The 15,990-nt window shown below is 33.3% G+C and overlaps 1 protein-coding gene across 1 annotated transcript; it reads left to right on the top strand.

Moving 5' to 3' along the window:
* The first annotated feature begins 168 nt into the window (after positions 1-168).
* Positions 169-14,206, top strand: LOC146527307 (uncharacterized). Its single transcript, XM_085206459.1, has 16 exons — positions 169-412; positions 937-1,054; positions 2,228-2,373; positions 3,297-3,428; positions 3,930-3,973; positions 4,706-4,862; positions 6,066-6,227; positions 6,565-6,727; positions 8,337-8,442; positions 8,724-8,784; positions 9,183-9,266; positions 9,886-10,059; positions 10,508-10,738; positions 11,080-11,235; positions 11,430-11,905; positions 13,467-14,206. Exons 1-16 carry the CDS (start codon positions 350-352, stop codon positions 13,513-13,515), a joined length of 2,322 nt encoding a protein of 773 aa, XP_085062585.1. The 5' UTR covers positions 169-349; the 3' UTR covers positions 13,516-14,206.
* The last annotated feature ends 1,784 nt before the right edge of the window (positions 14,207-15,990 follow it).

Raw genomic sequence — 15,990 nt, 5'->3', positions numbered from 1 at the left:
AATATATAATTTTATATTTTATTTAACAATAAAAAAACAAGTTATTAAATTATTTTTATGTTGATTATTTTATTCTTTATTGAATTAAAAAAAAAATACAAGAAAACGAAATATTGTATTTTGTAACGATATCTATTGCCCTTAGTCATAGACAGGCATTAGTTTCCATACAATTTTTTTTTTCGATTCAAATCAAAGTGCCACCCTCATGGTTATACGTTCATAATTTTTCTGTTCTATGCAACTTCTTGTGGTGCACGGAAGTAAAGTAATTTGATTGCGTCGCAGTTGTATCTTTAATAGTACATTCTACTTGGCGGAGTTTGTTTTTACGTGATTGCCTGCAAAAATGATTCAGTTTACGATAAGAACGCTGGACTCCAGAGACCACACTTTTACTGTGGACGATGAGGTAAGTCCAAAGAAATTAGCAACTCAATTAACAGTATACACACATGTAAGTGAAAAAAATGGCGACATTGAAACAATTTAGTAATATTAGCCTTAACCATACTCGCTTATGAAAAATTTAAGTCTACCCACATTTGAAAAAGTTATAATACAGGTCAGATTCTATTATATTTTTATAAGATATTCCTTTAATTTAGTTTTAAAATTATAAAAATTTGTAGCTGTTATTATATCTTGACGTATTTTGTTGAAAATATGTGCTCCTTCATAAATAATAGATTTTGTGCCATGATTGGTTCTTATTTTTGGTATTTGCACTTTTAAGTGGTCTACCTCTTTTTTGTTTATTTGTTAGAAAAAATAGCTCCGATTGTGTTTTGTAAAATTTTATGTTTAAGCATACATGTGTTATATTGATATAATAAGCAGAGGAGATTTAAATATTAGATCCTACTTTCTTCTAATATTTCAATTTGTTCCTTTCTCTGTAATATTTAAATGTTATGACAATATTTTGTTTTTTAGACCACAGTTCAAGAGTTAAAACAGACGGTGATGGAGGAGATGGGAATGGACATTGGTCTGCAGCTTTTGATATTCTGTGGAAAAGTTTTACAGGATGATAAGAAATTGGCTGAATATGGTAAAAAAATTATATTATTTTACATTCCTTAGTAGGTAGACTTACATAATTTAGCATTACAATACACCATAAGTTTTTGCTGATTTTTAAAATGTTACAATTTGAGACATGGAACTTAACTATCCTATTGCAACATGATGAGCTATTTGTAAATTCTTTAATAACTAACATAATCTATGTATATAAAAGGACTTGTCCTCACTGACTGAGGTAAGACGCACGCACAGCCGTAACCGCTGATAGTAGAAACGTGGAATTTAGACAGATCTTTACTTTCGTTATCTGGACATCCACTAAGAAGGGATTTTGAAAAATTTTAACCCTAAAGGGGTGAAATAGGGGTTCAAAGTTTATATGGAAAAAAAATTAAATCGGCACCGATTTTTATAAAATTTGAAATATAATTTTTTAAAAGTATTTAATTGAACACGTGTTTCATCGTTTTCTAGAATTCTCCCCCTAAGGGTGCAAATAAGGGGTTGAAAGTTTGTATGGAAAAATCTTTAAATCGCCACCGATTTTTATAAAATTTGAAATTTAGACTCTTAAAAATATTTCATTGAACACATGTTTCATGGGTTATTAGAATTCACTCCTAAATACGCAAGCGAAGCTGCGCGCGTCCGCTAGTATTATATATATTAATTATGTTGTGGTTGTGGCGTACTTGTGGCACAGGGGCTCAGATTGTGACTGTAAACGTTACTGATCGTAGGTTCGACCCTCACTCGAGGAAATGAAACATTTATTTAAATATATATTTTCATTTCTTCGTTCTGGTGTCGACCCAAAGGGCGGCGTTGAGTTCCGCCGTTCCAAAAGTGGGGAACGTAGTGTCTTATACACTGGGTTCCCTCTGTCAGCTGATTTTTATATAATCAATTACTATTATGGTTTCGATTCCTACTCGGGAGAATTAATTGTTTTCATTTTCTCGCTCACGCTCGCTTGGTGAGTAGCCAATAAACATTCAAATGTCTTGAAAAATGACCGAAATGAAAATTGTCACATAGGAAAAAAAAAAAACTAAAGTAAGAAAAATCTTAACATCAAATCTGCGCAGCTATATACCTACAACTAAATTTAGGGCGGTTACAACTCCTCCACCGTACTGTACATGTCTTCTCTGCTATGCGAGATATAACATGAAGCTAAAAAATATTATAAAACCAGGTGTGGAAGGTAAAGTAATCCACATGGCGCGAAAGGTGCCGACGTCGGTAGAAGCGAGAGAGGCTCTGCGGGAAATGGAGCGTGAAAGGGAGAGGGAAAATACGTTCACCAACACCCCAAACATCATACCTCCAGAACCGATTTCAGTGAGTCCTATATTTTTTAATAATTTCACCCAACAACAGATAAGGCGGCTTGTGGTAAGTTTTGCTTTACAAAGTGGTGGTTTTGGAAAAAATATATATTTGTGTTTTTTTTTCTAAACAGCATGATGAGATTTATAAGTAATTGAATATTTCTTTATATCTATGTCCTGATTTGAATAAATAGGGATTGCTTAATTTTGCATTTTTTTAAATATGTTATTAGAACTATCTATTTTGTGCGTTCTTTGTTAGTAATATTGTTTGATTGAAGTGGTTGTCCTTGACCAGAGAATTTGTTGAACCCACGACTATCCCGTGTGACATGTTCCAGTTTGTTTGTTAGTTACTGTATCTTTGTCTAAATTATTTTTATTCGCAAATTTTATAATCTCTCTTAATAGCTTCTTACTATGTTATATGTTTACATAGATCCAAAATTATTATTTATGTTATACTTATCTTGATAAAGGTATGTCAGTGCTTTCTATTGCAGTAGGACATTGACTGTAAAGGTGATATTTGTGGGTTCGATCCCCACTAAGGGGAATGGTTTTAATTATTTCGTTTTGTAGCAGGGGCAGGCAGAGGGAAACTCTTAACACTATTAAGACACTCCGTTCCCATTAAGAAACTTTTGTTCCCCAATTTCCGCCGAATTTTGAGGTATTGATTCTTGAATGGAGCAACTTGAAACGAAAATATTAAATACTTCATTACCCCGAATGGGAATGGAACCAACGCGTCGGGTCTACAATAGCACGCCTGTGTCTCTGTACCACGAATCCAAATTATTTTATATTTATTTAAAAAAAAATTCTCGCTTTCTAGAAGACAAAGCGCAGCGTAGTACACTAGGTTCCTCATGCTTGGTATATGCGGCATAGAACGTGAATCTAAAAAACTATTAATATATATTTTTTTAGATCCAAGGCATCGAGTTCGAAGACCTGCCCGGTCTAGACCTGTCGCCCACAGCATCCAGGCTGGAGCTTCTAAGGCGCCTCATCACTGAGATGGCCAATCAAATAGAGGCACTAAAACGAAACGAGAGTGATGTAAGGAATAATGTATTTTCATAGCACACGTTAGAAAAAAACGTGTGCTATTTCTTTAATGGATGATGTTTTTGATATTGTTAGGTGTTTTTTTTTGGTTCTTTTTTTATTTTTTAGTCGGATTTTTAAAATATTTTTTTATTTGTTGCCCTTAATTTTTTATAAGACTTGGTTTGTATAATATATATTTATTATACTTTGGTGTACTTTATATAAATTTTATGTCTTTTTAGAGGTAGGTAGTATACAAATCACTTATTACCTACATCCATTCTAATCTAGTTATACCATTATTTATATATTGCCCAACACAGACTTGCTGTAGCCATAACATCCTAAGCTATAAATAGTGTGGTATAGGTGAAAGTTAAGGGATGCTTGAATTTTTGAACTTCATTTTTACTTACACCTTTATTAGTTAGTGTTTTTAATTTTTTTTGCAAGGCAATGTTGCGATTTTTTTTTTGTTTTATTATTTATTAATGCAATAACGTTTTACAGATTGAGGCACCCTCTGGCAGTACGAGGCAGAGTCGCGGTCGGAGGTTAGTAAATATATTTATATACAATTATGCTACAACGTTAATAAAAGGGTATCTCATTTTAAGACCTATAAAAAATCAAAGTAAATATGCATTTGAACATATTAAAAATAATGCTTCTTTGTCATTTTAAATTAATTATACCAATCTAATCCTATACCGTTTGCCCTTCTCCTTAACTGTTGTTAGTGCGTGTAACTTGGCCTAATGTTTTTTTTATTATTATTAAATAAGACAGTTTCTTCTCGTTCTCCTACTCTTTTTTTCTTTTATGCTTATGATTTTTACTTGTAGGATATTATTTTAACTTATCCAGGCTACAGGAGCCCTTCTTAAAAGTTTTGGTCTAGTCTTTAAAGTGTACTCAACACGCAATATTCTCCAGAATTCGCCGGAAAGTCTCCCTGCTCAAATTCAAAACAAACATTTACTTAAACATTCTGCAAATGCAAAAATACTTAAGTATTATATTCTCAAAGAAAGTTTTTGTAGTATAGACTAGAGTGATTTGTTACTACCAATTTGATGTCCAACGACGCCGCCATGAAACCCTCGCAGTATGACAGCGTCTGACTCTAAACGCGATGGTTGAGGCTACGATCCTCACTAGAATAATATCAAAAGAATATAATTTAAATATTACACCACCACCACCCGGAGATGGACTTCCACCACTCTACACGCTACATTTCAAAAATGTATATACGGAAAGTGGATAAAAGAATATGTTAACAGTAACCAAGTGTTTCCTGAACGTGCAATGCGCGCGTCGTACCACACGCCGCCGGCTGACTTCGGCGAGATTGTCGAGCAATTGCACAATCTCGACGCCGAGTTCGCGCCCTTCAGGGCACTGTACGTGAGGACTCTGCGCCAAGTTAATAATCCTCAAGTAAGATTTAGTTTTATTGTTTTGTTTATTTGATATAGGTTCCTAATACACACACCAAACCTTAATATCTCAATAAACATCATTAATAATCATTCGTCATATGGAACCGGATACAGAAGGCAGTGTTACTTGAGACGGCGCGTATTGTGCGGCGGTTCCTCTCTCTGGAGCCCTAGCCACCGATGGCTTGGACCCTTGTCCCGCCCTCGGAAGAGTGGTTTTTTTTATATTTTTAAATGAATTTTTTTTATAATAATTTGTATTTAAAAATGTAAAATTGCTTCACTAATTTAATAAAACTATATTCTAATTCATCATAAAAAATCATTGGGTCGTTATTGTGTAAACAGGAAAAGGGGCGTGGATTATTTTATTTAGTTAGAGTTGGTTGAAGAAAGAGAAACGAATATTCTCTTATATTAAGATACTAAGCGTAAAGATATGTTGTTTAATTTTATTTCTTAACATGTTTTAGGTTGCTTTATCAGCATGAAATTTTTTAATCACTATAGCAGTGATTAATAAAACAAAGTATACCTTATAAAGAATTTAGACTAGGGGTGTAAATATAAACATAATTTACGTGTATATAAAATTTCTAAAGTGGCAATATATTTTACTGGTATGGAAACAAGAAATTTGGTTTCACTACCTAACAACCATAAAGGGTTGAATCTTATGGGCTGATACTGGCGTTGACGTGGATTGGACTTTATTGTATCACAGTTTTCTTCAGCTTGAGTTTTCTTTATGTATCTCTATTTTTTTTAATAGTAATTAATATATTATATAATTAATATATTATATAATAATAATAGTATTATAACATTTTTTAGTATAGCTCAACAGCTTTACCAACATATGTACTCGTATAAGTCTAAAGTAGCAAAAATACGACTATTATATTTGCGTTACTTGGTGATACGTTCAAAATTATGTGTTCCCACAAGTCTACAAAAGATTCCACCTGGGTTTAACCCTCATATGGAGAATGTCTGTACTTTTTGTAACACGCTGTATCCCGCGGAGTAGGCATATTTTATTTATTTTAAAAAACTTGATGTAGAAAGACAAAGCGAGTCTTAGTTTCCGCTATCAAACTCACAATGTATATAAAACGGCTAGACATTGGAAACACAGATGTTTCAATACAAGATTTTCTCACACCAATCAACCGTTAAGGAGAAAGTCAATCATTTGTAGATCCAATTGGAGGAAGAAGAGCTTCAACGTCGTCAGCGCAACGCGGAGTATTCAGCAGAACTGTACCACAGCTTCTCGCATGCCTACCATCTTGTCTCCGACATTGGTCTCCTGATGACGCATGAGAACTCCCGCCTTACTTCTGAAGAATTCCCTATTGAAGTAGGTTTTTGTGTTTCTTATTTGTTAATTTAGTCCAAATATGTATACGGAATATGTTTTTTTAAAGAATGAGTAAAGTATGGCAATCGGAGGTTTTAATATGTTAAACGTTTCTAATCTGGTTAGGCAAAGCATTGACGTCCATCATAGAATATTAAAAGTGTAAAAGCGAAGCGAAGACAGATATTCATCGTAAGATCATGATTACGATCTATCACAATTTAGATTTCCATTTAACTCTAGGTTATCAATTTTAATGCAAATACTTAGATCATATAAATAATATCAGTCATTTAAAGCTACTATAACTCTTTTTTTTTAATAACAATTTCTCTAGGCACACATAAACGTAATACAATCCTCGACGACCCGTCGCGCGCCTCACGAGGCATCAAGCTCCAACCGAGCTGAACCCCCATTGAATATAACCGTACGACCGGAGCCTATTAGATACCAAGTGGAAATGGAAGAAGGACTTCTGATACCCGCGAATCCCGATCGTAAGTATAATTTACATTCTGTTAGTAATATTACATTAATTACATTAGATTTAACAAAAATTCTACACAACCTTTCAACCCCTATTTCATCCCCTTAGAAGTCGAATATTACAAATTCCCGTCTTAGCGAGCACCTACGTCCTATAAGTAACTCCTATGCAAAATTTGAGATTCCTAGCACATGTACTTTATGAGATTTCGTGATGAGTGAGTGACCTTTCGATTTTATATATATAGATAGATTATAATCTATATATATAAAAGGACTTGTCCTCATTGACTGAGGTAAGACGCGCGCACAGCTGTAACTGCTGATGGTAGAAACGTAAAATTTGGACAGATGTTTACTTTCGTAATCTGAACATCCACTAAGAAGGGATTTTGAAAAATTTTAACCCTAAAGGGGCGAAATAGGGGTTGAAAGTTTGTATGGAAAAAAAATTAAATCGGTACCGATTTTTATAAAATTTGAAATTCAGACTCTTAAAAGTATTTAATTGAACACGTATTTCATCGTTTTTTAGAATTCTCCCCCTAAGGGTGCAAATAAGGGGTTGAAAGTTTGTATACATTTTTTTTTAAATCGGCACCAATTTTTATAAAATTTTAAATTTAGACTCTTAAAAGTATTTAGATGAACAAATATTTCATGGTTTTCTATAATTTTTCCCCTAAGGGTGCAAATAAGGGGTTGAAAGTTTGTATGGAAAAATCTTTAAATCGCCACCGATTTTTATAAAATTTGATATTTAGACTCTTAAAAATATTTCATTGAACACATGTTTAATGGGTTATTATAATTCACTCCTAAATACGCAAGCGAAGCTGCGCGCGTCCGCTAGTTATATATAATTTCATTTCTATTCTTTTCTGTTCCAGGAATTAAAAATAAATAATAATTAATTTGTTTTTACGTGATCAAGGCGTAGTTAGACATCGCCTCACTGTAAAAGCTGTTTGTGGGTTTAATTCTCGTTCTTTAACACGAATTTCATTTAATCGCTCTGATATCTGAAAGATAAAGCGAGACGTTGAGTTCCGCCACTAAAAACATTCTCGAATGTGGACGGAACTAGGTTATATTTTGCTAACCTGCTATGCGGGATGAAACGAGAAATTAAACGAGTGTTAAAAAAAATGGTGTGGTGTCGTGGGACACCAGGTAGGAACGAAGTTCCTTCGGCTAATGTAGAATCGACACAAATTGCAAAAAAAGTCGTGCTCAATTTTATGTAGGTTTTCTTGATTTTTCTCTTAAATTTTGCTGATTAGTTTTTATTTAAGTACAAAAAAGTGTTTAGGAAATTCAGTATTTTAGGAAATAATAAGTTACTTAAAATAAAAAAACATCTTAATTCAAATTATCAACTAAAAAAAGAAAGAGGGAGAAAGAGTAAGGTATTATACACTACTCGTCTGTGTATGCGACTGTCGCGCCTGCGCACGTCTCATTTAACGGTTTTATTCCACGCATTTTTCTTACGGTTTTACTATCACATTTTTTCAGTTCGGTCACGCAGCGAAATCCCTTCCAAGCCTGCCGTAAGGAACTTTGTTCCAATAAAATAAATTTTAATACTAATAATAATAATAATGTTTACATTTTTAGAAGAAGAACCTCCTCGTCTCCAGGCGGTGTCGGTTGTGAACTTGATGCATGATAGATTCTTGCCGTGTGACAGTCAACACGCTAGACGCCAGTTGCAAAGGCGACGGTGGGTTTGTTGTTTTTTTTGTTATTTTTGTGTCTAAATTAAAAAAAATAGGAATATCGTTTGTCAAATTGTTGAATTAATTTATTAGACTAGTAGTAATTTATGACGTCACCACTATTAAGATTTTCATTCCCAGATTATTTTGAACAGTAAAAATACGTAATATTTATTTAATTTTTAAGTTGTCGTCGTCGGTTTTATAATTTTTAATATTAATTAATCTTTTATACTAATTAGTTTTAACAATGTATGAGGATGTTTTGATTGTTGTACTTTAACAGGGAGGATACTCTTAGAGCAGGTGGTCCTAGATTACGCGATAGCAGCAGAGGTCGTGGACAGGTAACTTTTTTTATTTATATATTAAATCTATGTTTACATGATATTAATAATTTATAAGTTATACGCATACATATAGATACCAATCACGTAAACACCTACTACTACAAAAATACTACTAAAGGTTAAACAACTTTGAACTGTATCGCCAATACCTACGACTCGATTTCGGAATGAGGCGTGTGCGCCGGTGCGCACGCACACATAAGCCTATCTAAGGGATAGATAGGCTTATGTGTGCGTGCGTCGTCCTTAACAAATAGCGTTTTATTTTGCAACGATAATTTTATTATTTATTTTATTTGAAAAAAGGACTTTTTCATGTTTTAATTTTTTCTTTTTTTCTTTTATAGTATAGTTAAAGCTGTGGTTTCATTTAAAGTGTGTGTTTTATATTTTAGAACAACGTAGTGGTTTTGTTCGATAGTTTCGACTGGAATACTAATAATGAAGAGACACTAATGATAGCTGTTTTCTTGACTTTGGTATGTATAGAAATAATACTTTATAATTTAAATTTTTAATTTGATAGCATGTTTAATAATAAAAATAAAATAATATGTTTATAAAATTTTAAGTGTTGCAAATAAAATTTACTTTTTTGTAAGAAGATTTCAGTGTACGATCCCACTACATTAATATCTATATATTATACATATTGTTTTAGCATCACACTGTATTACTACATATAGCAGGACAGATAGGCAGAAGGAACCTTGTGTTAAAACACCTCATGCTTAACATTTATGTCAATTTTCAAAGCATTGCCTGTTAAGTGGTTAGACTTAACGTCGCGCTTTGTCTCGTTTCCAGGGCGAGGAAATCAGCCAATATTTATTCATTCCTCCTCATGGGAATCCCAATTCCCTGGTTGTGGGTCCGATCCCCACCTGAGGATATGAAATATATATTTTTACTTATATTTCCATTTCTTCGCTCTGGTGTCGAGGCAAAAAGCGCGGCGTTGAGTTCTGCCATTCAACACGCAATGCCCCCAGTATTTGGCAAAAAGTGGGGAACGAAGTGTCCTAACACTAGGTTCCATCTGTCTACCCTTCAGTGTTCGAGATACGGCGTGAAGCTGATCAATTTATTTATTTGCAGCGTGAAGCCACCGCATCATCCAGTCGTACATTGGTACCAGGGGAGCTGTTGCCACTACGACGGAGGTTCTGGCATCACATGCGGGAGATAATGCAAGGGGATTACGAAGTCGGTACTCAAGATCAATTGGCCGAATTGATATTTGCCCGCCATGCCGTTTTTATAGCTAGGATCGTGGGTTTTGTTTATATTTTTATCGCTTTAATATGTTATTTCATACTTAGGAAAGAGTACTAGAAGAATAGTTTTTTTTAGAAAAGTTATACAATTTTAAGGGTATTTGATTCCGCGTCTTTTGGAAACTGTATTAGTGTTTCGATCACTAAGCAATACACACACACTCTCATACTATTGTTACAATATATTTAATCTTTTTATGTTCTTTTTTGTGTATATTGCTTGCAATATTTATTTTATGTAGGATTTTATTATTAGTTTTAATATATGTTATTTTCAAAAAAAAATGTTACGAATGGTTAGTTAAATTGTAATTGTACTAGATTAGTTCCGCGAAGAATAGAAAATAAGATATACAAAAATACTAAATAATTAAATAATATATAACTAAATAATTCATAATTAAATATTAGTACCAAATAAATTGTCCGCTTTTTTTTCACAGGCACTAATAACACCGATACGTCAAGGCGTGGACTTAGTGGAGTCGATGAAAGCGGTGGTAGTCCGTTTCTTAAACGAAGCGATGACTGTACTAGAGATGGAGAACAACGAGATATTTTGTAGACGGTTCCGCATAGTGTACCCTAAAATGTTTTACGAATTGTGTGGGGTACTGTCGTACTGCTGCTTGGAGGGCATTGAAGGGTTGACACGGATCTACATATCTTTTATTGTGAGTATTAGTTTTTGTAAACACGTAAACACGCAAACACGCAATTTCTCGAAAATTGGGCAGTGCGTGTGGAACAGTGTCTTAACACTAAGTTCTCTCTGTCTATCCTGCTATAAACAAAGGATGTCAAGCTATAGAATAATAATTAATCAATAGTTAGGTTTCAGAAGTGAAATGTAAAAAGAAGAACAACACAACACTAATATTACAAAATACAATTTACGTTTTGAAAATCAAAATAAATATTAACTGAAGTTTAAATAACTAGAAACCTTTTTTAAACTTCAACTTCATAACTTCACGTTATATTTTAACATCATATTTGGCAAACTTTTTCGCAGAGTGACCTAATCCAAAACATAGACGAGCCTGTCCGCGACCTCCTCTACAGCGTCGCCATGGAAAACCTGAACACGGCTATTAGTCGCATAGAGACGAACAAGGAGCACTTTGCCCAGTTTATACGGGGCGAGGGCCGCTCTCAGGACGATTCGTCGGTAAGTTAGTTATAGGGGTTGAAAATTGAAAATCATCGTTTTTTTTTATGTTGTTGATATTTATTGTTTCTTGTTTTTTTGACCAAATGTCACGGAATATATTTGTGTGATAGTGATTTTTTGGTTAATGAATATAAATTAAATTATTCATTTAGCTTGCGATACAACTTAAAGGGTAGATTCTCATGTTACAGGTTTCACAATCTGAGGCCATGCAGCGATCTCTAGATGACATTGAAGAATTTAATCCTTACCCCAGCGAAAGCCATCCAGCCGGCGTAGTACACCCTATAACGACTCTCGGCAACGGCACTTCGCGAGCACCACCCAATACACCCACCACCATTCCAATTGTACCCACGGTTACCACTGTTCCCGATGTGTCCACTTCTCAAATCACCACTAGAACTCATTCAGTACCGATTGTACCGACTGCACCCATTACACCGACTGTTTCAATGGTGTCTTCCACACCTGTACCCATGGTACCCACAACAATAGTTTGCCCCCCTACCCCCGTATTACCAACAGTACCAACTTCACCTACAATACCTAGTACACCCATACCCAGTCTCCACTCTCCGGAATATATGGAAGGTTCTGGAGCTTTGGCAATAGCCACGAATTCGAATCAAGTACAATCGTCTGCAGGCGCTTATCCAAGAGAAAGGTAAGTTCCACCATTATTATTAACCGTTTTATATTTAAATAAACAATTTAAAGCTTTGAAAAAACGTTGTTTAACCTAATCGCGTTGCACTTAACATATAAGCAAATTACCAGTCTCCTTCGATCCTCTAGCGGCTATCGGTGAGTTTAGGTTAGATTAAGTGTTTTAGTATCAGTGACTAGTGACTAGTGTTCATTTATTTTGCGGTGTAGTAAGATAGATTTGTTGACTGTGTAGTGTCTTCTTCGGGAAGATGACACTCTGTTTTCCACTTACAGCTCAGGTCGAAACCACAATCATCGCCTAAATCAGACTATAAAGCCACAATGTGCCGCTGCGCAACGACGGCCTTTTGACATTTACATTTTACATATTAAACATATAATTAGACATGGGCGTTACGTAGCGTCACTAGTTTCAGAAACTGCTTACAAGCCAAATCACCGCATCACTAGTTTCGGGCTGTCTCCGAAACTAGCTATGCGGTTATTCGAATATTATCGGTCCAAGCAAAAACCATATTGTTAATATTGACAGTAATATAGTCACTATTTAATATTATTAAATAATATTAAATATAAATAATTGTATGTAAAATAAATTAATAATAAATACATTTTAGTAATAAGATATTGTAAATTAACTTAAAACGTTTTCGTAATCATAACCATAAAAGTAATCGTATTAAACTTACAAATACTTATGACGCATTTGTAACTAGTTATAAAAATAAGCAGTTTTTGAAACTAGCTACGCGTGTACGAGAAACTAGTGATCACCGATCTCCGACTCGTACGACATGTATAACAAGATGCACAAAAGCCCATCCTTACATATTTGATGTGTGATTGTCTAATTGTTGTGATTTAGGTTTGCATAGGTTTTTTTCAAAATTGGTTAGGATTTGTGCTTTTTTATGTTTTACGCAATTTTATTAGGTTGAGACCGCGTCCTACCGCTTAAATCTGCAGGGATCTGTTTTCTTAATTAAACTTATATTAATGAATAATACATGATTAGTAGAACAGATTACACTTGGGTTGCCTAGAAGAATCCTGCCCCAATCAACTGTTATTAAATTTTTTCGTAACTCGTTTTTGGAGAAAATTGCACTCATATGTTTTTTTTATATGAATCGCACATCTTTTAAAAGAAAACTGGATAAGGAATTGGAAAACTAAGGGTTGCCAGCTCTCAGTCTGCCACAAGTCCGGGGTTGCCTGGTTTAAACAGGTCACTTAGTGTTAATAACTTGCACTCATGTGTTTTTTTAATGAATTATAAATCAAATTAAAGCTTATTTTTTTCTGAACACTATAGTATTCATGTATTATTGCCTGAAAAATAACTGACGCAAACAGGGGTTGCCATCGTTTGTAATATTTTATTCCGGTTCCGTTTGACTATAAGAATAGACGATGAAATACGCGGTCTGCCTTATGTTTTAAAGTAAAATATTATATTATAGAAGGACAAAACCACAAACGACACAAAATTACTCTGAAAGCAATGAAAATAAAACTATAATTGAATATAATATTTAAATTTTTCCCATATTCAGGCCCCGCACGCAGAAATCAACAGAGAAGCAACCGAGCGACAACGAATAAGGCGCATCCTGTAGCGTTGGACGGTTTTATATATTAAAATAAGTTAAAAAGTTAATTCACAGTTTGTCGCTTAACATCTATTCTCCTCTAATGTGTAGTACGGTTGACGAGTCATGGCCGCTCTGAAGTTAGGATTTCTGAACTTTTGCAAAATTAAATCTTCAGGTAATTTGAAAACGGCCAAGACTCGTCGGTCGTACTGTACTCATTAATAATTTCATTATGTTCTTACCTGTGTATGTATTGTAAAGATTAAACTAATGTGTCTATTTGGTTGCCTGTTTTATGAGAAATAAGCTAAATAAAATTCTGTTTATAACATTTGAATTTTTTTGTATTAAAATTTGAAAAATATTTTAAAATAAGATTATAGTTAATTATAGAAATAATAATAAATGAAACAGGTGATTAAATCGACACTAAAACGTTTCAATATAAAAATGTCCTTAATTATTGAGTTTTCAAGGAAATCGTGTGAACTTTCAGCCTCATATAATGTACGGACAAATAGCATAGATTTTTTTTCTTATTATAGTTTTTAAAAGGCCCATGGCTTAATAAAAAAAGATTGTTTAATTTTGTATGTAAGTCTTGTTTTTATCGGGTCTGGTACAGTTAAAATATGCGTACCTCTTCTAGTTTACGTTTTCAATTGTTCTATAGCTGTTATATTAAATGTGTAAGAAGCAAATGGTGTTTTATTTTCCCTACATTTTATAGGTAATTAATTTTTTGTGAAATTTTGTTAAACTTTTTGAATTGAGTTTCAATCTACAATTACTAAGTCAGTAGATGCACTCTAAATGCATAGATTTGACGTATAATGAAAATAAAATGCATTTTTGGCTGATTATTAAATTTATGAAATCTTGATAATATTATGCCTAAATATTAGTAGTACATAATCTCTTGTAATTTATCTTAAAAGGAATAAGAAGTAGTATTTATATATATTTTTATAATATATTTTTTGATAACTACTAAGCTATATTACATACTAGATGGTATAATAAATTAAAAGCAAAAAATCATTATTAGAAAAAGCTTTTATTTAAACGCTCTAAACAGGAGAAAATAAAATTTGTCTTTTAAATTTTAACTATCAACTCATAACCTCATTGTACACAATTTGTATGATCATAAAAGCTTGTCGCGCGATTTACTTGTGTAAATAAACTAGTACTCATTTAATTATGTTAAATCCAAGTTAAGATTTTTAAAGCTTCAATTTAATTAAATATTTATTAACGCGACAAGCTTTTATGATCATATACATTGTGTACAATGAGGTTTTGAGTTGATAGTTAAAATTTAAAAAACAAATTTTATTTTCTCCTTTTTAGAGCGTTTAAATAGACGTTTTTTCTAAAAATGATTTTTTGCTTTTAATTTATTTTTACTTTTAGTTTCCACTGGCTAGGTCTCTCACTATAGATGTCACATTATTGTTCTAATTATTCTCGGCAAGCCCTTTCATTTGGTACCCGTATTGCAAATGTGCATAAATAATAACTATTCCACTCATCTGATGATCCGCCATATTGGATTTAGAAAAACGTCACATTTTTCGAGTTACTCCCAACGAGCCCTTTTATTTGATATCCATATTGGAGATTTACAAAAATAATAACTATTCCGTCATCTTGGATGGTCCCCCATATTGGATTTAGAATGACGTTACATCATTTTCAAGTTGCTCTCAAGAAGCCCTTTCATTTGATAACTGTTACTTTGGATGGTCCGCTATATTGAATTTAGAATGACGGTACACTATTTTTCGAGTTACTCTCAACAACTTTCAATTGATACCCATATTATAGAAGAGCATTGAATATAACTATTCCGCCATCTTGAGTGGTCCGCCATATTATATTAAGAATGAAGTCACAAACCTTATACGATATATACCTTATACGTGTATACAAAATTTCAGCTTAATCGTACGAACATACCTTTCATTATATGAAAGCACAAATAACTTTAATAATGTTATAATATTCATGATATATATATGATTTCAAGTGATGTTACATTATTTTTCTAATTGTTCTCGGCAAGATCTTTCATTTCATATCCATATTGCAGAAGTGCATAAATAATAACTATACCGCCATCTTAGATGTTCGGCCATATTGGATTTAGAATAACGTCACATTATTTTACGAGTTACGGTCAACGACCCATTTCATTTAATATCTATATTGTAGAAGTAGACTAGATAGATACTCGGCTATCTTTGATTTTCTCCATATTGGATTTAGAAATTTTTCGAGTTGCTCTCAACAATCCCTTCCATTTGATACCTATATGGTAGAAGTCCAATAAAAATAACAATTCCGCCATCTTGCATGGTCCGCCATATTAGATTTAGATTGACGTCACATATTTTATCGTGCATTGTCATCCAAAGTAAACGTGTATACAAAATTTCAGCTCAATTGGTTGACGATATCTACTTCAAAATTGAGCTCCAAG

This window comes from Heliconius melpomene, chromosome 21 (genome assembly GCF_056956725.1).
Source record: "Heliconius melpomene rosina isolate 202511_hmr_F chromosome 21, ASM5695672v1, whole genome shotgun sequence".
Lineage (NCBI taxonomy): Eukaryota > Metazoa > Arthropoda > Insecta > Lepidoptera > Nymphalidae > Heliconius > Heliconius melpomene.
Note: the sequence above shows the minus strand (reverse complement) of the source record. Positions and strands in the feature narration are given on the sequence as shown.